The sequence below is a fragment of the Aythya ferina genome, assembly GCF_964211825.1.
Source record: "Aythya ferina genome assembly, chromosome: 3".
NCBI lineage: Eukaryota > Metazoa > Chordata > Aves > Anseriformes > Anatidae > Aythya > Aythya ferina.
Window position 1 is genome coordinate 37,642,837 of NC_140298.1, and position 23,891 is coordinate 37,666,727.

Here is a 23,891-nt window from a genome sequence, read left to right on the forward strand (position 1 = left end):
CTTGTATGGTTTCAAAAACATTGTATTACTGGATCTAAAAATTATGCCTTTCCCCTAAAAAAACCTGCATGTGAGAGCATTATAAACTGTATTTTGGGAAAGAGGCAGTGGCTGAGTGCTAAACCTGATGGAACAGACCTTGTGGTGTATCCTCCATGCACATGACAACCTTCGGGATTTTATTTAAATGTGCCTCCAGTGTAGGTCAACACTATGATTGGAAATGGTGCACAAACACCCCAGGTTAGCTTTAAAAGAGCTAGCTCTTTACTCCTCTCAATGTAATCAGCAGCCACATCAGTTCAGTTCTCTTCTGGTTGTAAACTCCCCTCCCTCAGGCGCCAGATAAATATTTGAAAAAGCGGCTGCGTGCTGAGGTAACGGTACCCATGCGAGATATCTTAAAAGTAGCTTGGGCATACCTTGGAGCATGCCTTCGATGCACAGACATTCACTGTGCTTTTTGCTTGTTTACTCCTATGCTTAGCTTATATCCAAGATCCATGTTTCTTCCCTCAGTCACCTTTCAGCAATCTCCTTACCACTCTCTTGGGTCACTGGAAACCTCTCCAGTTCCACAGGGATTTTTCCTTTTAAACTGCTGCTGCATTTTTTGTCTTTCCTATTCTCACCTCCTCATTCTTCACTTCTCACACTGCCATTGCAATAACTACCCCATCCTTCCACTTAGTTCTTTGAGTTCCCCCTTTCATGTCAGAGCAAGCTTAAGTTGCGTGTCCACTCACTCCTGGCACTGCACAGCTGCTGCCTGTGGACGCCTGATAGCATGTTAATGAGGTGCTCACGCACCGCAGCCGTGTGTGGTTTACATATTTCCACCGGCAGCTCTACAAGGGTGGGTGTTTTCCCAGACATTTGGCAGGAGGTGGCCTCAGCGGTTTCCTCACACTCAGCAGTGCATCTCAAGGTCTTGCATTCTTCCACTTCCAGATTCTTTCACTGAGGAAAGCATGTTTATTGCTAAGTATAATTTTGCCTTAGTAATGTATGGTTTCCAGAAGAATTCCTGGAATCTGATGTTTACAAGCAGGGTCAGAGGTTATAGAAATACTTTCAATTTGCATATGAGTAATATACTGGAGTTTTTTGCCCATGCATAATGCTTAATCTGTGTGACAACTGCTTTTTTATTAGTGTTGATAACTCCTCTGGCACTGAAATCAACTTGTTCAGCTGTGTGGGTGGTTCACATTATTCCGAGGCAGCTCAGTAAATGAAAATTAATATTCTCTACTCCTCTTCATCACCCAGACTCTTCTCCCAGTGTAGGCAGGAATATTAACAAGAATGAAAACATCAGTAAAGCTCTCACATTTGAAGTCTCCCAGCTGGAGATCCTCTCTCAATGTATCAACCAAATACAGGGTGGCAGCATTATTATCCACTGCAAAATGTTCCTGCAGTATGTTACTTTAATCCCTCAGCAAGCAAATGAAACAGAAAGATAATGTTACTGAGATGAGTGTCTTGACAGTTCACTGCTGAGTATGGGCCCTCAGAAAAGTTAATGGCTTCACAGGCTTTCCGCAGGACTGTACTGAGAGGATGCTATATGGAAATCAACTCATTCTGGAGGAGTGAGATTTTTTTGGTGGTATGGAAGACTGAAAATCTAATGCTGATTTTGTACTCCTTCAGCTTGTCAGAATAGTGGCATTCTGCATGGTTTTCCATTTTTTCTCCCGCTGAAGTCAGCATGTGTCTGGCTGACTGACCGCACTGGGGATGTGCAATGGGAGGTAGGGTCATGGTGATCTCATATCTAGTGCAGCATAAGATGACTATAATTAATATGAGGGACTCACCACAATGTGGACTCTGGATCAGTGCTTTATGGCCCATATTTGGTAGACTGAACACTCTGAAGATTTTAGCACAGTGTCTCAATGGCCAGAGATGCTTTACATGAGAACACAAGACATTGACTGTATTTCAAATGTATGTTTCATGGTGGCAGCTGCTTAAAATATTGTCCCTATATTTGGGATTGGAAAGGTGTCATAATGATCTGCTCTAAAACAGATTCCTGCAGACCAGGAGGACTCAGGATTACCCAGGCTCTCTGTTCAGCAGCTAGGAAGTGGTGTTTGAGGGACATCACCGAACCCTATAGTTCAGTGGAGCAGCACGATAAACCATAAGCAGACTTCATAGCAGCAGAATATGAGATCTAAGAATTCAGCTTTTGTCCTTTAGAGAAAGATAAGAGTGCAGTTGCAATGCACTAGCATGTAAGGAGTTAGCTTGTCATTTATTTGAAGAAAAAATATCTCCACAATATCCTGACAGGTAAAGTTTAAAGGTCTTAAATTTACTTCAGAACAGGACAGTGTTCATCCCCATCCTAACACATTTAACTAAATGAGATTTGCATAATCTCTGTGGCCCTCATCTGTTCGGCTTAATCAGCCACATAATTATTTGGAAAATTGTGCCTCAATGTGCCTGATGCCTTCACTTACTTCTCACTGCTTATTAAACAAAGATAAACACAAATTGTTCTTTTTTGATGTACCACAGACTCTGAGTAAATAGCTTTCCTAGAACACAGATGTTCTCAGGTTTGTCTGGGTGCGACTATGGTTCATTTAAAAGCTTATCTTATAGATGCATCTTTCCTCCACCTCCATTATACATCAAGGATTGTATCCAATTACAAACAACTTTTTACTGTCTTTTGGTTTAGAAACCAGAGGAACAAAAGGGTCTCCAAGAGGCCATGAAGAATTTTCGTGGGAGGCCACTATCAGGTATTTTGTGAAGTGTGGTTTGGAAACATCTTGTGCTCAGAAACACCAGTACAGCGAGAGCAGGCAAACACTAGCTTCAACCATGCTCTGTTCCCTAGCACTACTCCTGATTTTATACTTACACAACAACAAGCAATGCATCATTGTGGCACCTTGGTTCAATTTGCTAATTTGCAAAATGGCCATGAAGCATCTTTTCCTTTGCACAAATGGAAACTCTCTAGCTCCATGCTGCTCTGGTCAATGAAAACAGGAGACTGTTGAGATATACACGATCATTTTTTCTATGTGAAAGCTAACAAGTAAAAAGCACATTTCTGACATTTAGACAAGCTTTCTCATGATGATATACAAGTCTGTGTAATTGTCACCATCTGACAGACATATTTGAGCAGGGATGTGTTTATTGTCACTCAAGGAATATGTGGCCTATTCCCAAAGATAATCAAGGGTACAGTTACATAGGGTGACCAAACAAACTTAACAGCTCATGCACATAAAAAGCATGACTCCTGTTCCTTCCTTTCCCCCTTGCTGCACCAGTCCTCGGTGTCTGATCATAACTCCTCTTTGGGCACAGATGTCGGGCCAACAGATGCTTTGCTGAGCCAACCAAATTTGTTCATCAAAATCAATTCGCAAAAACAATTGCTGTTGTTGTTGTTGTTGGATTAGTGAGTTGAAAGAGCCCACAGAGGGGTTCAGTGAGTGCTAGACCATGGCTAGCAAGCAGAAATGCATGGCTCGGGCATAGGGAGGGAAGGTAGGAAGACCTTTCTGCTTTAATAACCAGTGAATTGGTAAGAGTGGCTCTGCTATGATATGTAATTCTACCCAGTGTTGGTCTCAGGCTAAGGATCTCCCAGATTTGATTATCTCAGGCCATGTAAAAGATGTCATAAGAACATATTTGTGACCTCTTTCATGTACTCATAAGGGAAACAGAATGATTTACGCAGACCTTACATCCCTTACATCACAAAGTAAATATAAATGTACCAAAGGACAATATGTGGTAAATACATGAAAATGAAATCAATTAAGGTTGAATTTCAGTGTTTCTTTTTCTTCATATTTAAAGAAAAAAAAATATCTCCTGAATAGAAAACAATTCGTTTAAGGAATCAACTCTACAATAGCTTTATTTCTACAATGGTAACATCTCACCAACATCCTAAAAGTCTTACCTACTTATAATAATGCACAAAATGGTACCTTTAGATAATATTTTGTCTTGCTAGGTTTAGAGGAATGAGAACGTACCTTGGCACAGAACAGCATCATCCTGGCACTGACTCTTGCTGTTACTAGCAATGATAGTCTTATCTCCTTGCTGCCTCCTGTAGTACATCAGGCACATAGATCAAACTGGTAGTGTTGGATGGCGATGACAATTGTACACAATGCTCAGTTCAGTTCTCAGTCCAGTGCCCAAATCAGCAATAGACTCCAGGTCACTGACTTTCTTCCTGTTTTTTTTTTTTTTTTTTTTTTTTTTTTTCCAAGGATTAAACATCTGTATACAAACCTGAAATTCTTTAAAGCTATTCCAAATTTTGGACAGAGTCTTGTGTAACCATTTCACAATATTTACAGTGGTAGCTTGCATTCCATCTCAGGCTGCTGCTCTTATCTCCTGCTTCCACAGCAATGATGAGGTAAAAGGAAAGATGGAGTGGAAACTATTTTGGCACATGTATATGTTTTTCTAACATGCTAAGAAAACCTTTATCTTTCTCCCCTTCATTGTAACTAACATGCCAAAAGAAGGGATATTAAAGAACACGGTAAGAGCCCGTGTTGACAGAAGGATAGTAGAGCATGTCCTATATCTTGATTTTGGAAAAGTATTTGTTGCATGCAACATTCTAATAATCAAGCTAAGAAAAGACAGTCTACACAAACCTATATATGGGGTACAAAAGCAGTAAGAAAACCATATTGAGAAGGTAGCGATCAAAGGTTCCCTGCTAAGACGGAAGCCTGCACTGAGCAGGGCTTTGCACTGGTTAAATTCCTGTTTAACCTATTTTCATTATGCCCTGGTACAGAACCTATTTTCATTATGACTGCAGAATCTAATAGAGAGGATGCATATTAGATTTACAACTGACACTAATCTGGGAAGGACTGTGAAATAATTGAGAACAAACTTGCATAAAAAAAAAATAACATAAAAATGTAACAGAAACCAAAACAGAACACAGTAGTCATTATAACAATCCAATTGCATCTATATACTGAATATTACATGTAATTCTACTCCCCCTACCTACAGAAGGGATAGAGTAGAACTAGAAGAGGTTAAGAAAAAGATGGTATAGGTGACCAAAGCCATGGGATGTGCCTGTATGAAGCCTTTTTAAATGCTGTGTCTTAAAGGCAATGATTCACATTTTGTCCACCACAATTTGTGACATTCCTTTCAAGAAGACTTTTCAATCTGTAACAGAACTGACTGAGGAAAGATGCATCAGTGATCTATAAAATTCTGAGCATCATGAAGAACGTGTATAGCAAATTCAATTCAATAAGATTACTTATTCTCTTTCAAATAAACACCCAGGCAGAATAAAATGGAATTATGGCTGGGTCAGAATAAACAAAAGGAGAAATCTTTTTACACAATTACTACTTGAGCTGTGGAACTCTTTCCCACAGAATCTTTTGCATGCCAGAAGTTCTTATCGGTCAAAAACTAATTAATCAAAAGAAAGGTAATTCAGAGATATTAAATATGACAGACACCGCCATCTGTTTCATGGAAGCCATGAATTCAAAAACTGCTGCAGGCAGAATGCCACCTCACACTTTTCTTGTTCTTAGATTTTTCCATAGGTACTTCCTTTTGTTTGTACTTGGAGATTCGATTTGTAATTCATACACATTACTGGTTAAGATACTGACCATTGCCAAGAACAGGGTATCTGACCTGAGCGATGTTTGGTATGAGCCAGTGTGGTTGCTTGTACCTTCTTTTGACTCTATGAATGCCTTATTTATGTCACTCAGGGAGGTTTTGCCCTCAAGTTCTAAAAGAGGTCCTCTCTCAGGTAAATCATTCTCATTTTCTCCTTGTGCCCAGGATGAGGCACGTTCACCCCACATTTACTTCTTCAAGAACTCTGCCTACCTTGAAATTGCCATTTGGTAGGCCAGGGCTCGTTGATGCTTCTCTTCCTTTGCTAGGTGGAATTTCTAGAGGAAGCCTGTCCTGCATATACTATGTCTCCTCCAACTTTGTCTGGGGATTTGGGTCTACAATATCAACATTTGCAGAAGATGACAAGCTTGCCCCAAAATAAAATTGTCAAACAACCAATTTTTAACGTGTTTGTCAGATTAGGGCTATGACTTACAATGGGCATTAGAAGTACTGTGTATTGTCCTGTACCAGTGGACAATTTAATATTATGACTGCATCGTGGTCACTACTTAGGAGGAATTATGGCTGTGTGCTATAAATATTATAATGAATTAACGTAGCATCATAAAAGGATTTCTCCTGCCTTTTGCCATGTTTTGAGCAAGAACCCAGTGCATGAATTAACTGTGCAGGATCTACCTGCAGCAGATTATTGTGCTGACTTGATATAAACAAAAATAAGGACACATATAAACAGCAATGTCTTCATAAAATACAAACAGGCTGCTATTAAATTCCATCTGCTGTTGTATCAGGCAATTTGGGGACCTAAGCACCTGATTCCATGCATTTCCTCCATAAATATGTTGTTGGGTCTGCACTAAGGAACAACAGGGACTAAAGTGCTTCCTGTCAGTGTTGGCCACACACGCTTGCAGCAACACGCTACAGACACGTGTTCTAATTCAAAAACTGTTCTGCTCAAACAGTACATGCAGGTGAATACTCATATTGCATTTTGGGAGCTTGTGTCTGGATACATCAACCTATTACATACTTAATTTCCCAACTGGATAATTAATTTCTGTTTTTGATCATTTTGTCTAGGTGCTTGTCATATTGATTTAGTCATGTACCTGACCAGACTGTTAGGAGGCAAAGAACAATTTTCAATGTAAAGTGATCTAACATCCTCTGTGTGGCGTATGTGGAAGGCACAGAAGGAGACGGGTACATAATCTCTCCTTGAACTTTTAGTACCACATTTATAACATGTATGGTCAACCAGGCTGAGACTCATTTCTATTCAAAGGACTACCCTCTTTCCATATCTTACAGTCTGTAAGCAAGGATATCTTAATATCTCAGTCACTTATGTTCTGGAAACCTCTGGGACATTAGTTACAGCATGAAGAGAAAACATGACATGGACTGATGTATTTGGAGACCAATGATGCCTATTGTTCACAGCATGATGTTTAAATTCATTGGATGTTTTTAACTTTGCTAAACACACGCAGAAAATCAAGATGTCACATAGTTGTTTAAATGTCAAAATCTGTATGGAAAAGATTTTGCTAATGCTGTCAACACACAGATTTTGTAATATGCTGTAAGTACCAAACACATTCAGTGACTGTGAAGATTCAGCATGAAGGAAACAAACAGAGGATTACACAGAAGATTGCAGAAGATGCAATAAATAAAACAAAATCCTTCCAAGACTCTTTTTTTTTTTCCCCAAGATCTCTAGTACATCTACTACCTTTGTGTCTATAACTGGAATTGCTGCCAGAGTATGCTGACAGCTGATCTTGTGAAGCAGAAATTAAGAATTTTAGACCATGAAAACTGAAAGAATTTATATTTCAAATCAAGACATGATGAAATATTGAAACATTTAAGATAATGTGACATTTACAGATTAAGTTAAATAAATCATTTAATAAGGTCTGTGATTAATTAAATCTCTAATTAAATTAATTAGAGTAATGGATACTATTAATCCCTCCATTCAGTCCAACTGAAGAATAAAGCAGTCTCATGTGTTTGCACACAAAGTGCCTTACTGAAGTGAGTTTTAACAAGCTAAGCAGAATGCTAGGATCAGTCAGCACTCTTGAACTTTGCAATGATTATTCAGTCAAAAAAAAAAAAAAGTCTGAAAATTCACCTGCTTGGAATTTTTGAGGCAAATGTAATATTGCTCAAATAAATTGTGTTTGCTCATTGTTACCTGTGTTTCTTTTGGAGCGTTTAATACTTCACAGATAAGACTCCTGTTAGCAAGTCCTTCCTTTGCCAAACTTTCACTTCTAAAAGATAAGCTCATGGAACTTTGTACAACACGTTAACAGGAAAAATATAAATCCTTCATCTTTGCTTCTTCCTCATTAGGAAATACTCATGAAGACTTTTGGGAAAAAAAGTAAGATTTAACATCATTGTATTTATTAGGTTCCGAAACAATACACATTCACATCCTTTTGAATACAGTACATTTGGCACAGTAATAATGTTTACGATGAAATAACACTAATGAATGGCAAGAGATTCAAATTACATCCATAAGAAAAAAAAATCTGTACAAATAAATCCTCACAATAAAAAAACTACCCTCCCCCCACCCCAACTGAATACATTTTATATTTAGCCAGAACTTTTCTGCACATAATTTAAAAAGAGGTAATTTGTAAGCCTTTTTTGGAGATAATTATTTTTCACCCTATGGAGAAAACTGTTTTTCATTTTTTTTTAATGAAGTCTGTTTGGGAGGAAAAACAAGAAGCAATGGATTCTTTATAATCATTATTATTATTAATAATCTTTTTGGCATTTTGCACTCATTTTACAAAGAAAGAACAGGAAAGATTTTACAGAATAGGCAGAAATGTAAATGTCCATTTTTAAGAATTATCTTTAAAAAATGTTCAAGGTAACAGACAAACCTTCTGATGTAAACCCAATGCAGAGAATCTAACTATTTATATTGAAGAAATATCTGCCCATGCAAAAGTTTTGATCTCCTTGACTTTTCTCTTAGCATCCTACCAAACAATGCAGGTGCCGAGGCCTCTTGAAATACAAACATCTGCTAATTATCTTTCTGTTAAAAATGGGAATATAGCTTACTTACAAAAGCCTTATGGGATGCTTTTATTCCTTCAAAATAAATGCTCATAGTTTTAGGTAAAGGCCTCTTGTTGTACAAACAGTAGTGCACTATCCAATAACTTGCCTTCCTAGCCATCTACTCACCTATGGAAAGGAATGTTTTAGCATTGTGATCAGTTCTTGCCTGGATGTCAAAAGCTAATTGTGATGAGAAATAAACAGAGCCAGTAGTGAGACACGAATTGATGGGCAGTTCTACAATATATTTCTAAAAGAGAAAGAAATTTAAACATTGAGATGATGCAATCATTAAGATGTTTCTGTGCTGGTACTCAGCTCCAGAAGCTAGTCTTTTCCCAGTACAAAAGATTACTGAAGATAAATTAAATTAAACTAAAGGCTTGATCCATTATTACACCTGTAGGCCAGACAACACATTAATTGATATATCATAATATTTAATATTTTGAAATCATCATAAGAATATATATAATAATTACACCTGAGTTTTAAAAACAAAACAAAATGGAACTGAATGTTGTCATCAGTAACAGGCTATGAGCAGCCAGACGTAAAACTGACACAAACTAACTCATCTGCTTGAGACCAAGATTATCTCTTAAAGCCAATGATTCACACTTTGTCCACCACAATTTGTAACATTCCTTCTCTTTCTTAGCTCTATCATATCATAATAGAGTTGAAGAGAACTATACAGGAGATTTAGTATAGCTTAATATATGTCTACATCTTTTTATAACAAAAACCTCATCTCTCTGACAGTAACTTGAACCAATACACATACAAGAGTATTGCACATGGACATTATTATAATTATTCTTTCATAGACTAACATTTTAATAGTATGCCTGAACATGCAGCAGTTGATACCTCTATATTCAATGAATTCCACAGGCCTTGCAGCAAACACTATATACAAAATCTCACCTGTACAAAAGGCAAAAAAGCTTCTTTAGTGCCACTTTGCCAATCACAAGTATATATATTTTGTGCAGCTGGAAATCCATGTGCAACAATTAAAATGGATTCCAATGACCGCTCACTCAGTCCAGTAAAATATATAATAAAATGACCTCAGCGATACATGTACACAAAAAAAAAAAAAAAAAAAAAAAAAAAAAAACAACCCCCGAAAAAACAAACCAAACAAAAGAAACAAAACAAAACCAAAACCACAGGGTACTCCTGGAAATATAAGTACATAACACTGTTAGCATATCTACAGGAGGTAACTTCACATTAGTAATATTGTCCACATGAGTTACCATTTCAATTAATACACAAAAAAATTCAATTTACAACTTTCAATATTGTCAGTTTGTGAATGTTTGATCTTCAGTTTTTCAACACACTTCCACATAATGCACGTATAGCCTTATTTTGTGTCTTCTAAAAGCAGATTTCTTTTAGATTTTAAACATAGAAACAACAAACACAGTAGTAGTATGGTTTTGTAAAAGTGTGCAAAAGTAACACACTGCTGACAAAATAAATATAAATAAGAAATTATTCATCAACTTAGCTACAATGGAAAAGGCAAATTTATAATGTTTATAATTAATTTTTAATGTAAAATTAATTGTAAACATTTGCAAGCTTGCCATCACATTAATGGTTCATTTAAATGGATATTCAATTTAGTAACATGGATAGTATACCCAATTGCCTGAAAAACTGTAAAATGCCTATAAATAGCTGTGATAAAGTACTATAGCCTTTTTATTCCTTAGCCCTTTAATATCCATCTAAATAGTAACTATTTCTTGCTTTAAATAAATTTTCAGTTACCTTCATGACTCTTCTTATTCCTAAATGTTTTCCCTAAATTTTACGAGGAACTTCATCAAAAGCCTTAATTGATGTGCTGCTTCTTCTGGACAGCTTTATTTCATGTTTGTACCTCACTGCAATAAGATATTCGTAACTGAGGGCTACACCTCCAAGAAGGCAGACTTCTTTGCATTCTGAAGAGCAATATATTACTTATTTGTTCCACATTTGAGTACAGATCTCACCGTAACCACTGGTACAGAAGAAACAGTTTCAACTTCTTAGCTTAAATGCACATGACAATTACATGACTTGGTCTGTTAAATCACTTTTAATTGCCGAGCTCCATTTTCTATGCAAAAGATGCGATTCTGTCCTCTGGGGAAATCTTAGGAATAAAAGAAAAGTTGAAAATGTACGGCAGTGTGTTACATCTACAATTTCTGATACAAAATTGTTTTGCATTGCTTTGTGAGAGAGAAATTAAGAGTGCTTTCATGTCAGAAGATTAAAGGAAAAAAAAACAATAAATATATACTTAAATCAGGGATATGGGCTCAGGGAAAGAGAAGTAGTTCTTGATCTACTGAGTCTCAGTAATCTGACGATCTCTTCAGAATCACTTCTTGCAGCATCATTCATCTGTCAGCCTAACGTTGTCTATGGCAGTAGCTCTTCTCCAAAATATGAGAACCCTTTAAATTCTTCTTGATTGATTTGTTTTATAATTGTCTCGTCCACTAGCGTTAATACTGGTTCTTCTCGTGTAAAGTCTTGATCAAAGTTATTTACATCCCTTTTGGTTTTCTAAGAAGAAAAATACAAATAATGTGAATGGTAAAATAGCATAATAAAATAACAGGTCCTGCTTCCCCCATCCCCAAAAGGTTGAATTTTCTGGAATGATTGAAATAAAAGAGGAGCTACTTCGCACATAGAATAACAGACATATGAGAAAAGCTACAGGAGCAAATACTATAAATGACTTCAGGAGAGGCCACAGAAGCAGTACTATAAATGAGTTCCCAGAGACTCGCTGGTCTCTGACAGGCGAAGGAACAGCAGTATGATGATAAAGCAGGAAGCTGAGATCAGGACTAACTTAAAAAAGGCTTTGGCATAGTAGGTGGTATGGCAGTTTCATCTTAGGTTTGAACATAACAATTTCTCATTTGAGAGGCACAGAGTGAATATGATTTCCCCACAATATATCCTACTGTTTCAGCTCTAAGCTAACTGTTTCCTTGCATCTGTCTATACCTGCCTTTAAAATTAGATCACACCAGATCCCAGTCCAAAATCCTCGAACTCAACATTGGCAACTCAGATTTCTTAATGCAGCCCAATGTCATTCAGAGCAAAATGGCAAAGTGTGAAAGTCTGGCTCCAGAGAAATCCATCTTGGAGCTCTCCTTCATTTCAATGGCACCAGGACTTCCTCACTGAAGGCTAAAGCACCTCAGTCTTTCAGTGAAGTTGGCCTAACAAGGTGCAATTGTACATGTTCTGGTTGTGATAAAATGTGTTAAGCAGAGACAGGATTGAGAAAGCCAGCTCATTTTCCTTCGGGTGCTCACGACAGTGACTATCCATAACCACTTAGGTGTAAAGAACAGCAGGGTACAGGGCAAAATATTCCTCAAGGCCATTCTCCTGACACCCGCACTGTTTGTGCTTTTCATGTTAGTAGTGTATTTCAGACACGTACAGGTTCAGGGAATTGGAACAAACATTTTCCTTTCTCCTTTTTTGTCTTTTTTCCCTGAAACTTAATGGAGGCATTCTGGCACTCTAAAAAAAGTCTTTATATCCATCCTGCACATTTGGGGTAATGATGATACCAGAAATACAATAGCTATTTGGCTTGCAAAGTTAAATGATAAACTCATGAAGTGGTACATCATAAACAAGTACATTGATGAATTCTAAATGGATTACAGGCCTTCTTTCAACGCAGATAAATTTTCCTATGTAATATGTGTGTATATATATATTACTGTATTTTCTTCATCAGCTCCACTAAGGTATTAAAAATATAGCAACTATCACATATGTTGTTTTTAAGAACTTTACAGATACAGAAAAAAAAGGTCTATAGAAATGCAAGAGACTCTGTCAGTTGTAAACCAAGTATTTTTTAAGTACAGGCAACCAAAAATATACATTCTCTATCTACAGAATTCCACTAAAAGGAAAGGAATATGGAGTTAACAAACTATATATAACCATAGATGTATATGGTTATATAACCACATGGTTATATATGGTTGCATTGTTTAGATTTGTAATTGCTTTGTACAGAAAGACTGCACATGAAGTGTATGTGACCCATACATTCTGAACTGCATAAAGAGTAAGCGACACAGCTCAGGGCTTTGGCTTTTTTTTTTTTTTTTTTTTTTTTTTTTTTTTTTCTAGTCATTTTGGCAAATACTGTAAAGTAAGAATGAAATTCCACAGGAATTTGAAATATATTACATTTTAACTATGTCTACATTCTTCCTTTTCCCGATGTCCTACCATAGTATTTTCACACATACAATAAATTTGCTACAAGAATGGTCACTAAAGCAGAAAGAAGTGAACATTTGTAGAAAGCAGAATTCAAAATCAGAACTATAGCTATGTTCAGGAGAAACTTACCTATACTGACACATGCTTATACCACTAGCTATCCAGGGCAAATAAACTCTACACTAGCTGAGAACAAATGCATGACAAATAGTTTTCATTCTTCCATACTGAACATATTTGGAAAAGTGTTACTTGCTTTCTGAATCTAAAAGAATAAGATGGTAAACTTTTCAGACCCTGTAATAGTGACTTTTTTCCAGAAAACCATTGCTGAGCTTTGCAAAGGTGTTAGGTTAAAAGAGTGCAGATGAATACTTCTGAAAAAAACTAAATCCCATTGATTACAAATAACTGCACTTCCAATAGAACTGTGAATCCCAAACACTTCTGAAACAACAAAGAAAGGTATTCACTTAGATTTAAAAGCCTAGCATTTCTTCAAGTCTGCCTTCAAGAAAAAGATAAAAGTTTTAACTTTCTTAGACTTGGAAGAAATCCCCTGTCTTTTTGGAAGCATAGATATAAACCACCCAGTTTATTAACAGGACAAGTATGGAGCAATCTGAGATTGCAAGGATATGCTAGCAAGCCTCTAACAAACCAATTGATCAAGTGAGATTAAATAAACCACAGGGCACAAAAGCGAGTGGATTAAGCCATAAAAGTCAAAAGGTAGAGGTCATAACAAGTGCCTCTTTTCAACAGAAAGATTTATTTGAGAAATCCTCCTTAGCAACTTAGTCAGTTTCTTCCTGAAGCTATGGCTATTTTGCAAAGCAGCATCTCGTAAGACGGAACAGGTCTGGCCACATTTCTGCTACTATTGCTATTTTAATGTACTTGCACTGTGAATACTCTGTAGGTAAACAGCATGACCAAAATATAGTTGTAGCATGAAGGCTCAGCATGAAGGTATGAAGGGCTGTGGCTGTCTCCTAGCAGAGAAGCTGAGAAAAGAAAGATGATCTGCAAGGTAAGGAGAGTAATACAAGGAGAACAGACTGTGGTTATTATCCAACTTTGAATATTAAAAACAAAAAATCATGAAGTGGAAAAATCTGTAGACTGGCTGGCAAATGCATCACTAACAAAGCAGTAAGTAAATGGGTAGGGTTCTGTTTATTTAGCCTAAAGCTCCTGAGACTTTGGGGCACATTATTTTCATGTTTTCAAACAGTTTTCCAGATTTCTCAATTTCAGAAGACAGAAGAAACTGTGGTTACTAGGAAAAAAAGACACCCCTTTCCCTCCCCCTCCAGGCTGTCCACTCAAACACACAAAAACACTTGATTTGGCTTCAGATTCCTTTTTTTTTGTCTCTACCCAAACACCTTGTGTTCAGCATATGTCATCGTTAAACGAGGGCAGGGGTGCTGCAACTGCCCAACTGCTTTCAACAGTGGGTGCCAAATCCCATGCTGCACTGAAACTGCCTAACTGCAGGTAGCATGTAGGCAATCACTCTATTTGACAAAGGACAGCAGCAGCACCATGGCACTTCTAACGACTACAAATGATATTACTCCAATTTTATACCCCATATGAAAGATGGCTTATCCACCAGCACTATGTCTCTGATGGTGAGAAGGAATAGTGACTCACTAACTCTTGTGCAGGAAACGTGCCAGCTAGTTGATCACTTATTATTATTTTTTTTCCTCTAGCAGCATGAACGCTTCACAGGTCTCCCATCTGAGCACTGACCTAGTGCGTGACTTGCTTATCCTGGTAGATATGATGAGCCTGCTTCACATGGGTGATACTATCTGTTCAGATCAAACACTTCTGCCACAGGAATAGAACATCTTGAATTAATAAATATTAACATGGCCTCATCATATTAACATAATCTCATCAAAGATGACATTTTGAAATAAAAGTCATGTTTTATTTTATTCTCAGATTACAACTTCTGTTCAAAGAGCCAAAGGTACTGGAACTTTTAAGAGACTCTTTTCATAAAACACCATTTAGTCAGCTTTCACAGTTGGCCAGTACAGATTTGGACAAAGAATGTAATTTTATGAGCAAAAATGCCTTTTTTTTTTCTCCTTAAATCTCTTCATGTAATTATTAAAAGATTAAAAGGAACTTCATATGCTATTAATAAGCACACATCAAACAATGGTTTTCTGAACTTGGTTAGTGTTCTCTGCCATTTCAACCAAAAGTTAATTTTCTACCTGCAGCCACAGACTAAAGTTAAAAACAAACAAACAAACAAAAAAACCAACAGCAACAACTCCAAAACATACTTAAAAAGTCAAGGATTACTATCCTTGTCTGTTAATGACTACTAAAAGATACTATATGAATTGCAACAGAGAAGAAAGAAATCCAAGTTCATGTTCTCATCACCAAAAACACATTAAGAAGGTTGGAACTTGGCATTAATTTCATTATATTTCTGAAGCAAACGTGAATGAGAAGAGCCACTGGAATTGAAAAACTCCTTGCAAGAAGGCACTTGGCAGAAGGTGGTCCAAATCAGGGAACTTGGTAAAGCTTGGGCACCTCCTCAGTTGTGCTGTGAGGCCAAGAGGCTCGGTGGACTCTGATGCCTAACAAGGATTAAATTAATTCTACAGCTTGGAGACATGAAGAAGCACCTGTCCCTACTTCATTATTTCTTTTTGTTTCATTTTCAGAAAATCACTGAAACCCTTTCTGTTCTCTTCAAAGTTCAATGACTCACCTAAACTGGGCAGAAATTGTCTAGCAGGTTCAAAGGTTATTCAGACCAGATGAAAGAAAGATTGAGGTGGGGACTAGAAAATAACACTGCCACAAAACTCTTATTTTTGTAGGAAAATCAGACTAAAATATACTCAAACAGCATCATGTGAATTTATAACTGTAGAAATCCCCTTTAAAGCAATTATTATGTTTCTGTTCAGTTTACTAGAACGAGGAGCTAATCCAGAAGAGATAGCTATTACTGGCTGGGTGAGGCCAGGAATAGTCATTATAATAACAAACTAATGTGTTACTAGAAAAAAAAATGTTATATTTTTCAGTAAGTGGACCTTTTGACACAAAACATGTTATAAGGTCATGATTTTCAGTCTGAGATACTGTCAGCACTGTACTGCAGATACAGATTGGACCATCTATATCAATGAAAGAAAAATTTTAACTTTACTCCACTGCCATTTTCTATCAACGGCACCACTTGACCTTTTGTCATATATTTTCAAGCTCACAGTGAAATTCTGGAGTTTGTCATTCTTTTGGGGAACTTCACCGAAGAGCCCTTCCAGTGCTGCACATGGTGGTATCAGCAGCACATCAAACACACCACAGGCACGTTAAATCTGGGCAGGAAGCTGCTGCAGCTTTCGGTGTGCAGCTGCATGGGACAGCACTGCATGCATGAACAGGATATGCAGCAAGAGTTGCAGGGCTTAGATGATATCCTTTAATTTTACCCAGAATTTTGCTTCAATAAGAAATAAATGGTTCCCAGGTTTGACCCACTAACATCAAGAAGACATACTTAGATTGGGATGATCAGAGTTTGACAATTTTGTATTTACCTTGTTCCTGACAAGATTTTCAGATTATTTTGTTCAAGACAAATGGAAACTAAAGACATCAAATAAACTGGTTTGAAGCACAAGGTTATGTGGCTAACCTCACATATCACCATCCTCTCATTCACCTCTCTCTCTATTGTGATAAGAAAAACCGCAACAGAGGCGGAGATCACGTTGCACCAATGAGTGGATCTCTCTTCACAAAGGTGCAGTAGTATCTAATGAGTTGAGAACAACTGTAATGAGCACTCACTTTCACACATAACTCACTGTGTGCGTATAGAAATTCAGTAATGAATACTGTGAAAACAACAGGCTGAGAAGTGAAACACTTCAGGCTTGTCTTTCTATTTATCACATTGATACCTCTTCACAGTGTTTGCATGCACAGAGAGGCTGTATCAGTATTATAAGCATTTCCTAGAATATCTTATTCCAGAATATATGAAATATAAGTTATCAGAATACAAGTTCATATATTTTTCTGTATATTAATTGCTTTAATCACCTGAGGAAGAGTTACAATGGATCAAACATAAACTGCAGTACATCAGCTACAGGCTATGATGATAACAAGGGGTTTTGAATCCATGTAGTTTTTACAAGTATACCAACATTTATTACTTCCAAGTGAAGGGTGAAATTTTGCACTCCTGGATTATTTATTCTTTCATTAGATGTGAAGGACAACAAATTAAGAGAAAGAAATATATTTAAAAAGATATTCAATAAAGATTTTAATAGATAATGAAACTGCATTTTGAAAAGCATGGCAACCTATGCAGGCTGTAATCAAATCTGTTATGAAAGTATACAGAAATTTAATAAACACCAACCTAATTCACAGAACTATGAATTTTAAAAGGAATCTGTGTTAGTTTACTGGATCACAAACACCTTTGTACTGAAACTAGATGTATTTTTCCTAGGAATGTAAAATGGGTTATGTAAGAAGGAAGAATAACCTAAACAATCAGGGGATATAAACATTTAATGATTATGTGGCCAGACTTACTATTTTGCTTTTGCAAAGCCCTTCTCCTATTCTACACCCCCACAATACAACAGCAAAACAAACAGCAAAGCAAACAAAATCAAAGCTATGCAGGTTAGCTGACAATCAGCCTGTGCTCACAGTCTGGGCAATGAACTTCACCCAAAAGAAGGTGCTGTAAAACCATTGCTCCCTATGGCTATACTTAGGTTCTTACACAGATGAGCACACAGCACTAAATATATATGTAACCTGTTCTGCTCATAGCCTGATTGCTAAAGCACAAAACTTGCCTCTGTGCAAAACACCAATGGAGGCACAATTCACAGGAGCTGCACGGGAGGCCAGCACTACATTTTTCTGCCCATGGTTAGTCCTTTACCACCAAGATGCATCTTGTTCATTTTAGAAGAGCTTGTTTCCGTAGGACTTAATCTTGACATAACTACCACACAGAAGATATGCTTTGGTAAAATATATGTCTTTTTTAGAGTGAAGAAAGTTGCAGGGGAGGACTGTTAACTTTTGGATTTCTATGCTATATTTTTTCTTTATGGTAAGGTTTTTAAAGGGTTCAGCTACACAGGAAATTATTTTCTTTGTTGGATTGGGAAGGAATAGGAGAAGAGAAAGAAATGGAACTGTATTCAAATGCACTTCATCTGCACAATACAATTCCTATTGTAAATTTTACGATCCACTCTGCAGAGCAGGTTTTATATGGGTGCCTCTCTAATTCATATCTTATTGGCAAGCTTCCACTGGTATCCCTCAGCTGTTCTAAGGTCATGATCACTGAATGTCACCTCCCCTCTTACATCATGGCACATATCCAAGATAGTCCATTTTTAGTTGTGTGCTCCTGAAATTGTATTTTAACCATCGTTATTACAGTAGTCAGGCAGGTGCATCTGCCACATGCTAAAACACCTGCAGATCAAGCAACAAGATCTCCACTTAAGCATTTGGTAAATATCTAGACTGAGCGTTGCCCCTGTGCTGCATAATGTAAGCGTATGACTCCTGAAGCATGCTGTTGGGAGGATCAGGACAAGGTCTGTGTTGCAGACAAGTAACAAGATCCCTTGTAACAACACAACAGCGTAACAACAGGAAAGCAGCAGTTATTGAAGTGCTAGGACTTCTTACCATTTCAAAATGCCTTCCATTCTGCTTTTTATGATAAGCTGCTTCAGTCCTGCATCTGCATATGCCAATGCAATTACGTTTTGCACTACAATTCTGAGCTGTAAGCATGTACATCAACAAATTTTTGCTGCCCATTTCAGATGAACAGCCCACTAAGCTACCTTTGTTAACTTTATGCTTGCATTAGCTAACACAAAAGGTTCTGCACAAGAAATAAACCCAAAGCTAAAGCTCTTCATATACTCCATGTTCATCAGACTTCAGTTGTGAATGGGACGAGTCATGGACTGTCAGTCTTAGACAAGTTTACAATTTTTTTCTTATAAATTCCTCTCCGCAGTCTGATGAAGAGCCAGATTGCACTGCTTCTTAAATTACCTCGTGTTTTACCATTAGCTTTCAAGGACAACAGAAACAGGCCTAACCCAGAAATATTGTTTACTATTATATTAATATAAAAACAAAATGCTTCTGTTTGAATGCTTAAGAATATACTGTAAGTAGCTAAGATAATACAATTTCACTTAATGCTTATTTTCTGAAAATAGCAATGAAGACTAGAAGACTAGAGCATCCAAAAAATGAAACAGAATCTGTCTTATTCTGGGGAAGACCAAAAGGAAAGCAGAAACACTCTGGCTGCTTTCACTCCATCCCAATGGGCAATACTTGAAAATGTATATTTAACAGATGGTTAAATTCACTTAATTATTCAGTATGAAAGGGTTTTAGTGTTATAAGACAAGGACTCAGCAAACTGAAACAAATACTGCTGGATCCCTAGTACAGAATCAAAAGAAGCATAATAAAAAGTTGTTTAACTTATAAATATTTGGGAACCTGCAGTAGCTTTCAAACTGCTGTTATTCTACTGTTATGGTAATCACAGCTAATAATGCCAGCTGCAGGCACTGATGTTGAAGAGAATAAGAAACAAAAAATAAGACGAACCAGATGAGCAAATTCTGGAAAAACAGAACCTTGTTAATCTGAGCAAATAATGCTGAAATCCCTTAAAAATACTAGCTCTCTTACTCTTGATGTCTTTAGCTTGTGATACAAGCTGGACATAAGCTCTTCAAAAGGTATATACGTACATCCTGAGAGTATTTAGTAGTTGTGCAAAGATTCAAACTATTCAAAGTGCTTTGGAAACCAAGGTCTTTACTTTGTTGAGAAAAGAGGCAGAAGTGGGCCAGACTTGTCTGCCCTGCCCTTCCCAGCTGCCCTACTAGGCCCACCGCTACAAGCTCCACTGCCAGCAGTTGTGGAACCATTGCTTGTGTTTGCCTACTGCCAGCTAAACTGGGGTGATGAACTTCATCACCTGTCAACAGCCAATGCTTCTCTGTCAGTAGCAAAGTGGCTAACACTTGAACCAGTAGGAGGAAATTGGTACTTTTAGGAATCAGCTCGCATTAAATGTTCTAATACCCTGTTGCAGGGTCAGTGTGCAAAAAAAGTGTTGGACTCCAACAGTTATGGCTGTTTGTTATGAAAAGGCTAAGTGCTGGCAACTGACATCCATTCTCCTTTGTTTTTTTCTAAAGAATTTTTGTTAGCAGTTCTGAAAAATATAAAATCTTCCCTATTTCTAACTGTTCTTTGTACACCAGTGTTAATCGCCAGTGTCACTCTCAGAAGAAAGCCCACTGTTTTCCTGTGCCTGAGACACCTGCAGGGAAGTGGGGAATACATAATGTGCAATGTTTAACAATGGTATGATCATCTGAGGTCTCAGGATCCCTCCCCGGTGTTTTGTCTAAGCGGTAACACTTCATGCAGAAGCATGCAGTATAGCCCCTTGCGTGCCCATCTGCTAAATGCTCATTGCCATGCACTGATGACCGTATGGAAATATATTATGGAACTGAAGGGACACCTCAAGGTTATTAGGCCTAAAAATTGACCTACCTTGACATTTTCCCCATATTGAAGGCCTTACCTTAAAGAGGGACATTCACACTGAAGCAAACTTGAAAAGAGAGAACATTTATACAAAAAGAAATTTACTTGGCCTGTAATTTCCTGTGTTCCGTTTGGTGCTACTGAATGATACTGCATTTTACAGGGCTTCTTCCCCACAGTGTAAAGGCAAAGTCATAATTCTGCACTTATGACAATACAACCCACTGCCACCAAAAACAGAGGTGTGCCAAAAAAAACCCCACAAAAACAGTAACATGACTTCCCAAACAGCAGGTTAAAAATCCCTTGCTAAAAAATAAAAATATCTTTGCCTGTTAGCAGTCATGTATGAAAACAGATCGGAAAACATCGGAAGACTTATAAGAGTCATGTTTCAGGCTAACGTATTTGGAAGTTTTCTCCAGAAACGTGGTCCCTCTTTAAGGATTCCAGCCATATCTCATACTCAGCAGACAGCTGCTGCAGCACTTCATACACCTGTCTCATTGAGCACATTTTTGGGAGCCGTCCAGTGAGGCACCTACCTACTTAGGCAGGTGTGGCTTCTGCCTGTTTGCCTGTGCAAGTAGGCCAGCTGATTTGTATTTGCTATTTATTACCCAATTTTCAAGCACTGTGGGCATCTGGCTAGTCATAAGTCATCAACAAAGGGCTGTTTAAATTTTGCCAGTTTTTCACTCATTTGGGCGAGAGGGAAAATTACCAGTGCTCACTGACTCCAGTTGTACCACAATCATTGGCTGACCCTAGAATTTGGTTTAGGGGGATGATTTTCAAACCTTTGCTGCAGCGCAGAATTGAAAGAGGACACATTGCTGGCATCCTTAAGTCAAGACTTAACAAGGGAGTTTAGATTCATGAGGAAACTGCATACAGACAATGTGGCTCAGATAGTGATAACTAAGGGGGGAGGGATTTCAATAACAGATTATGGTTATCTTAGGGTTACAGGAGATAAGAGACATGCAGATTACTGTAGGAAATTTGAGACTGAAGATCAAGATGCAATCTGCTAACACTGAGGTCTAGTATAGCATAGAACACTCTTCCAAGGGAAGTGCCACACATTCAGTCAATTTAAATCCTGGCTGATCAGGAGCATTTGGATTTTAACACTTCTCAGTCATATTTCTTCACTGTCACTTTACTTTGCATTAAGCATGCTGAGATACTATTACCAGAGAGTGGAAACTGAGGCATGAAAGGGTTAGGTGATGAATCCTGGGCCATGCCATGAGTTTCTAGAAAAGCTGTTAGCAGAACTTATATATCTTGTACTTCTCAGATCTCTGGTTTTAGTTGCTAAACCGATCTTCTACCCCTAAGAAGTCAGAACTGAAGAAATTACGTACAAATATTCAGAAAACATTCTCAGGGACATAATGACAGGAATGGAAGGGTCTGCAAAATGAAGAGAGTCGGATTAGATGAACTAAATGAGCCCATTCGGCAGCAGCTGACTTCATACTGCAAGATAAAATTCTGCAATAGACCATGTGAAATCTTGGCCATTTTCTCTTTAATGCTCTTGAAGAAAGTAAGATTTTAAAATGTAAAACCAAGAAGTTGTGAATACACAGAGAAAATTAAAATAACGTGTTGTTTTGTGAAAGCTGTGTGTTCCCAGTGAATCATCGTAATGTAATTATTTTGTTAACTTTATCTTCATACAGCCACACTAAGAATGGATTGCCACAGGCACTGATAAAACCATTAGAGATGAAACTTTGGCTTAATTGCTAAAAAGAAATACATATGGCAAACATCTGTTTTACCAGTCTTTGTATTCCCTTCTGGTTCAAAGTTCTTCAGCTTTTTCATCTCAAGGATGGCTTAGTCAAAGTCTAAAATTTTCCCAACTCTGACATTTACAACAGGATAGACAAAAAGGACAAGTCTTATTGCTTGCATGCATGTATTTCAAGGGTTGGCAGAGAAAACAGCTTGTAAGGACAGGAGTGGGCAGGTGCTGAGACTGTCATTGCAGCCCAGTGTCTAACAGCTTCCCACAGACTCACGGTTCCTCACAGCACACTGAGCCATTGTGACCAACAGTGTAAAAAATGTGAGAGTGATTTTGTTGTGCTGGTTTCATTCTAAACAAACAAACAAACAATAAAACAAAAACACAATAAGAAATTGAGGCTCACATGAAGCCAAATGAGTGACAAATTTGCGACAGTGGTATTCCTGTATCTGTGGCATGTGAGACTGGGATATTAGTATCAGCCTGTAGGCACCTGTGCAAACTCCTTTGTGAGCTTCTCTGGCTGATGTTAGTAGCATGTCAACAAGCTGGAAGTCCAGCACAATAAAACAGAATTAATTGCAGGGGATCTAAAATTATATGGAGAGGACTAAGGAAAAAACAGAATATGTCAAAATACACTTTTGCTCCACTGTTTCAAATACAAGCTTTTGCATTGAGTAACAACATGGGACAATACACATTTTATAAACACATTCAAGGTGAAGCAGTAATCCATTCCACTCATTGTTTTTAACGTATGATTTATTATTTGCTTTGGGATAGCCTGAATCATCCCAGCATGTTGCTACACAAGAGCTACCACTCTTACCAAAATATCAGTGACTCTGGTAAGAAATTAATCAAAGACACCCTTGTTTTCATTAGTAATATCGCAAATGTGCTTTGAAAAGGGAGATAAACCAATTTAACCAAGCCAGGAGCAGAGCCATGGAAACACAGAGGGACAGAGAGCAGAGAATCACTGAATACTATTAAGGCCTTTGTGGTTCTTGGGCAACAAATTATGTTGGAAACCATAGCCTGGTGTTATCGCTAGTGATTTGGGAAATTTTGTTCTCTGAATTAAAATAATTCCAGGGAAATTTATGTCCCCAAAATATCTCAACATAGGAATAAAGTGCCATAAAGAGAGTTCTATCTCATAAAAATTACTTTGGAGAATAGATATCTTTTTGTATTAAAACTATACTTATTTCTTCCGTATGTAACTACAAATCCATGTCTGCATTAAAAGCAGCAGGTAAGAATATTATTATTAAGAACATTTCCAGACAGACTGTAGAAAATTAAGAATTAGGTTTTACAAACAGTGGAAATCATCTGCAAGAGATACCATCAAAGTCACTGGAGCTCAGATGTAATAAATATCCTCTTCATATCTGTTCAGTTTTCTGCT

The 23,891-nt window shown here is 37.5% G+C and overlaps 1 protein-coding gene across 2 annotated transcripts in view; it reads right to left on the reverse strand.

Annotated features, from left to right (window-relative positions):
* Positions 1-8,066: 8,066 nt before the first annotated feature.
* PRKCE (protein kinase C epsilon) overlaps positions 8,067-23,891 on the reverse strand; it is a 298,000-nt gene continuing 282,175 nt past the window's right edge. The window contains exons 15-16 of one of the 2 annotated variants that reach the window (XM_084514879.1): positions 20,741-20,770; positions 11,259-11,349 (exon numbers count right to left, since the gene is read on the reverse strand). In XM_084514879.1, the coding sequence (XP_084371005.1) occupies positions 20,756-20,770 (15 nt within the window). In that variant the 3' untranslated portion in view covers positions 11,259-11,349; positions 20,741-20,755. Of the gene's footprint in view, positions 11,350-20,740; positions 20,771-23,891 lie in introns of both variants that reach the window. The other variant, XM_084514878.1, reaches the window with a different exon arrangement.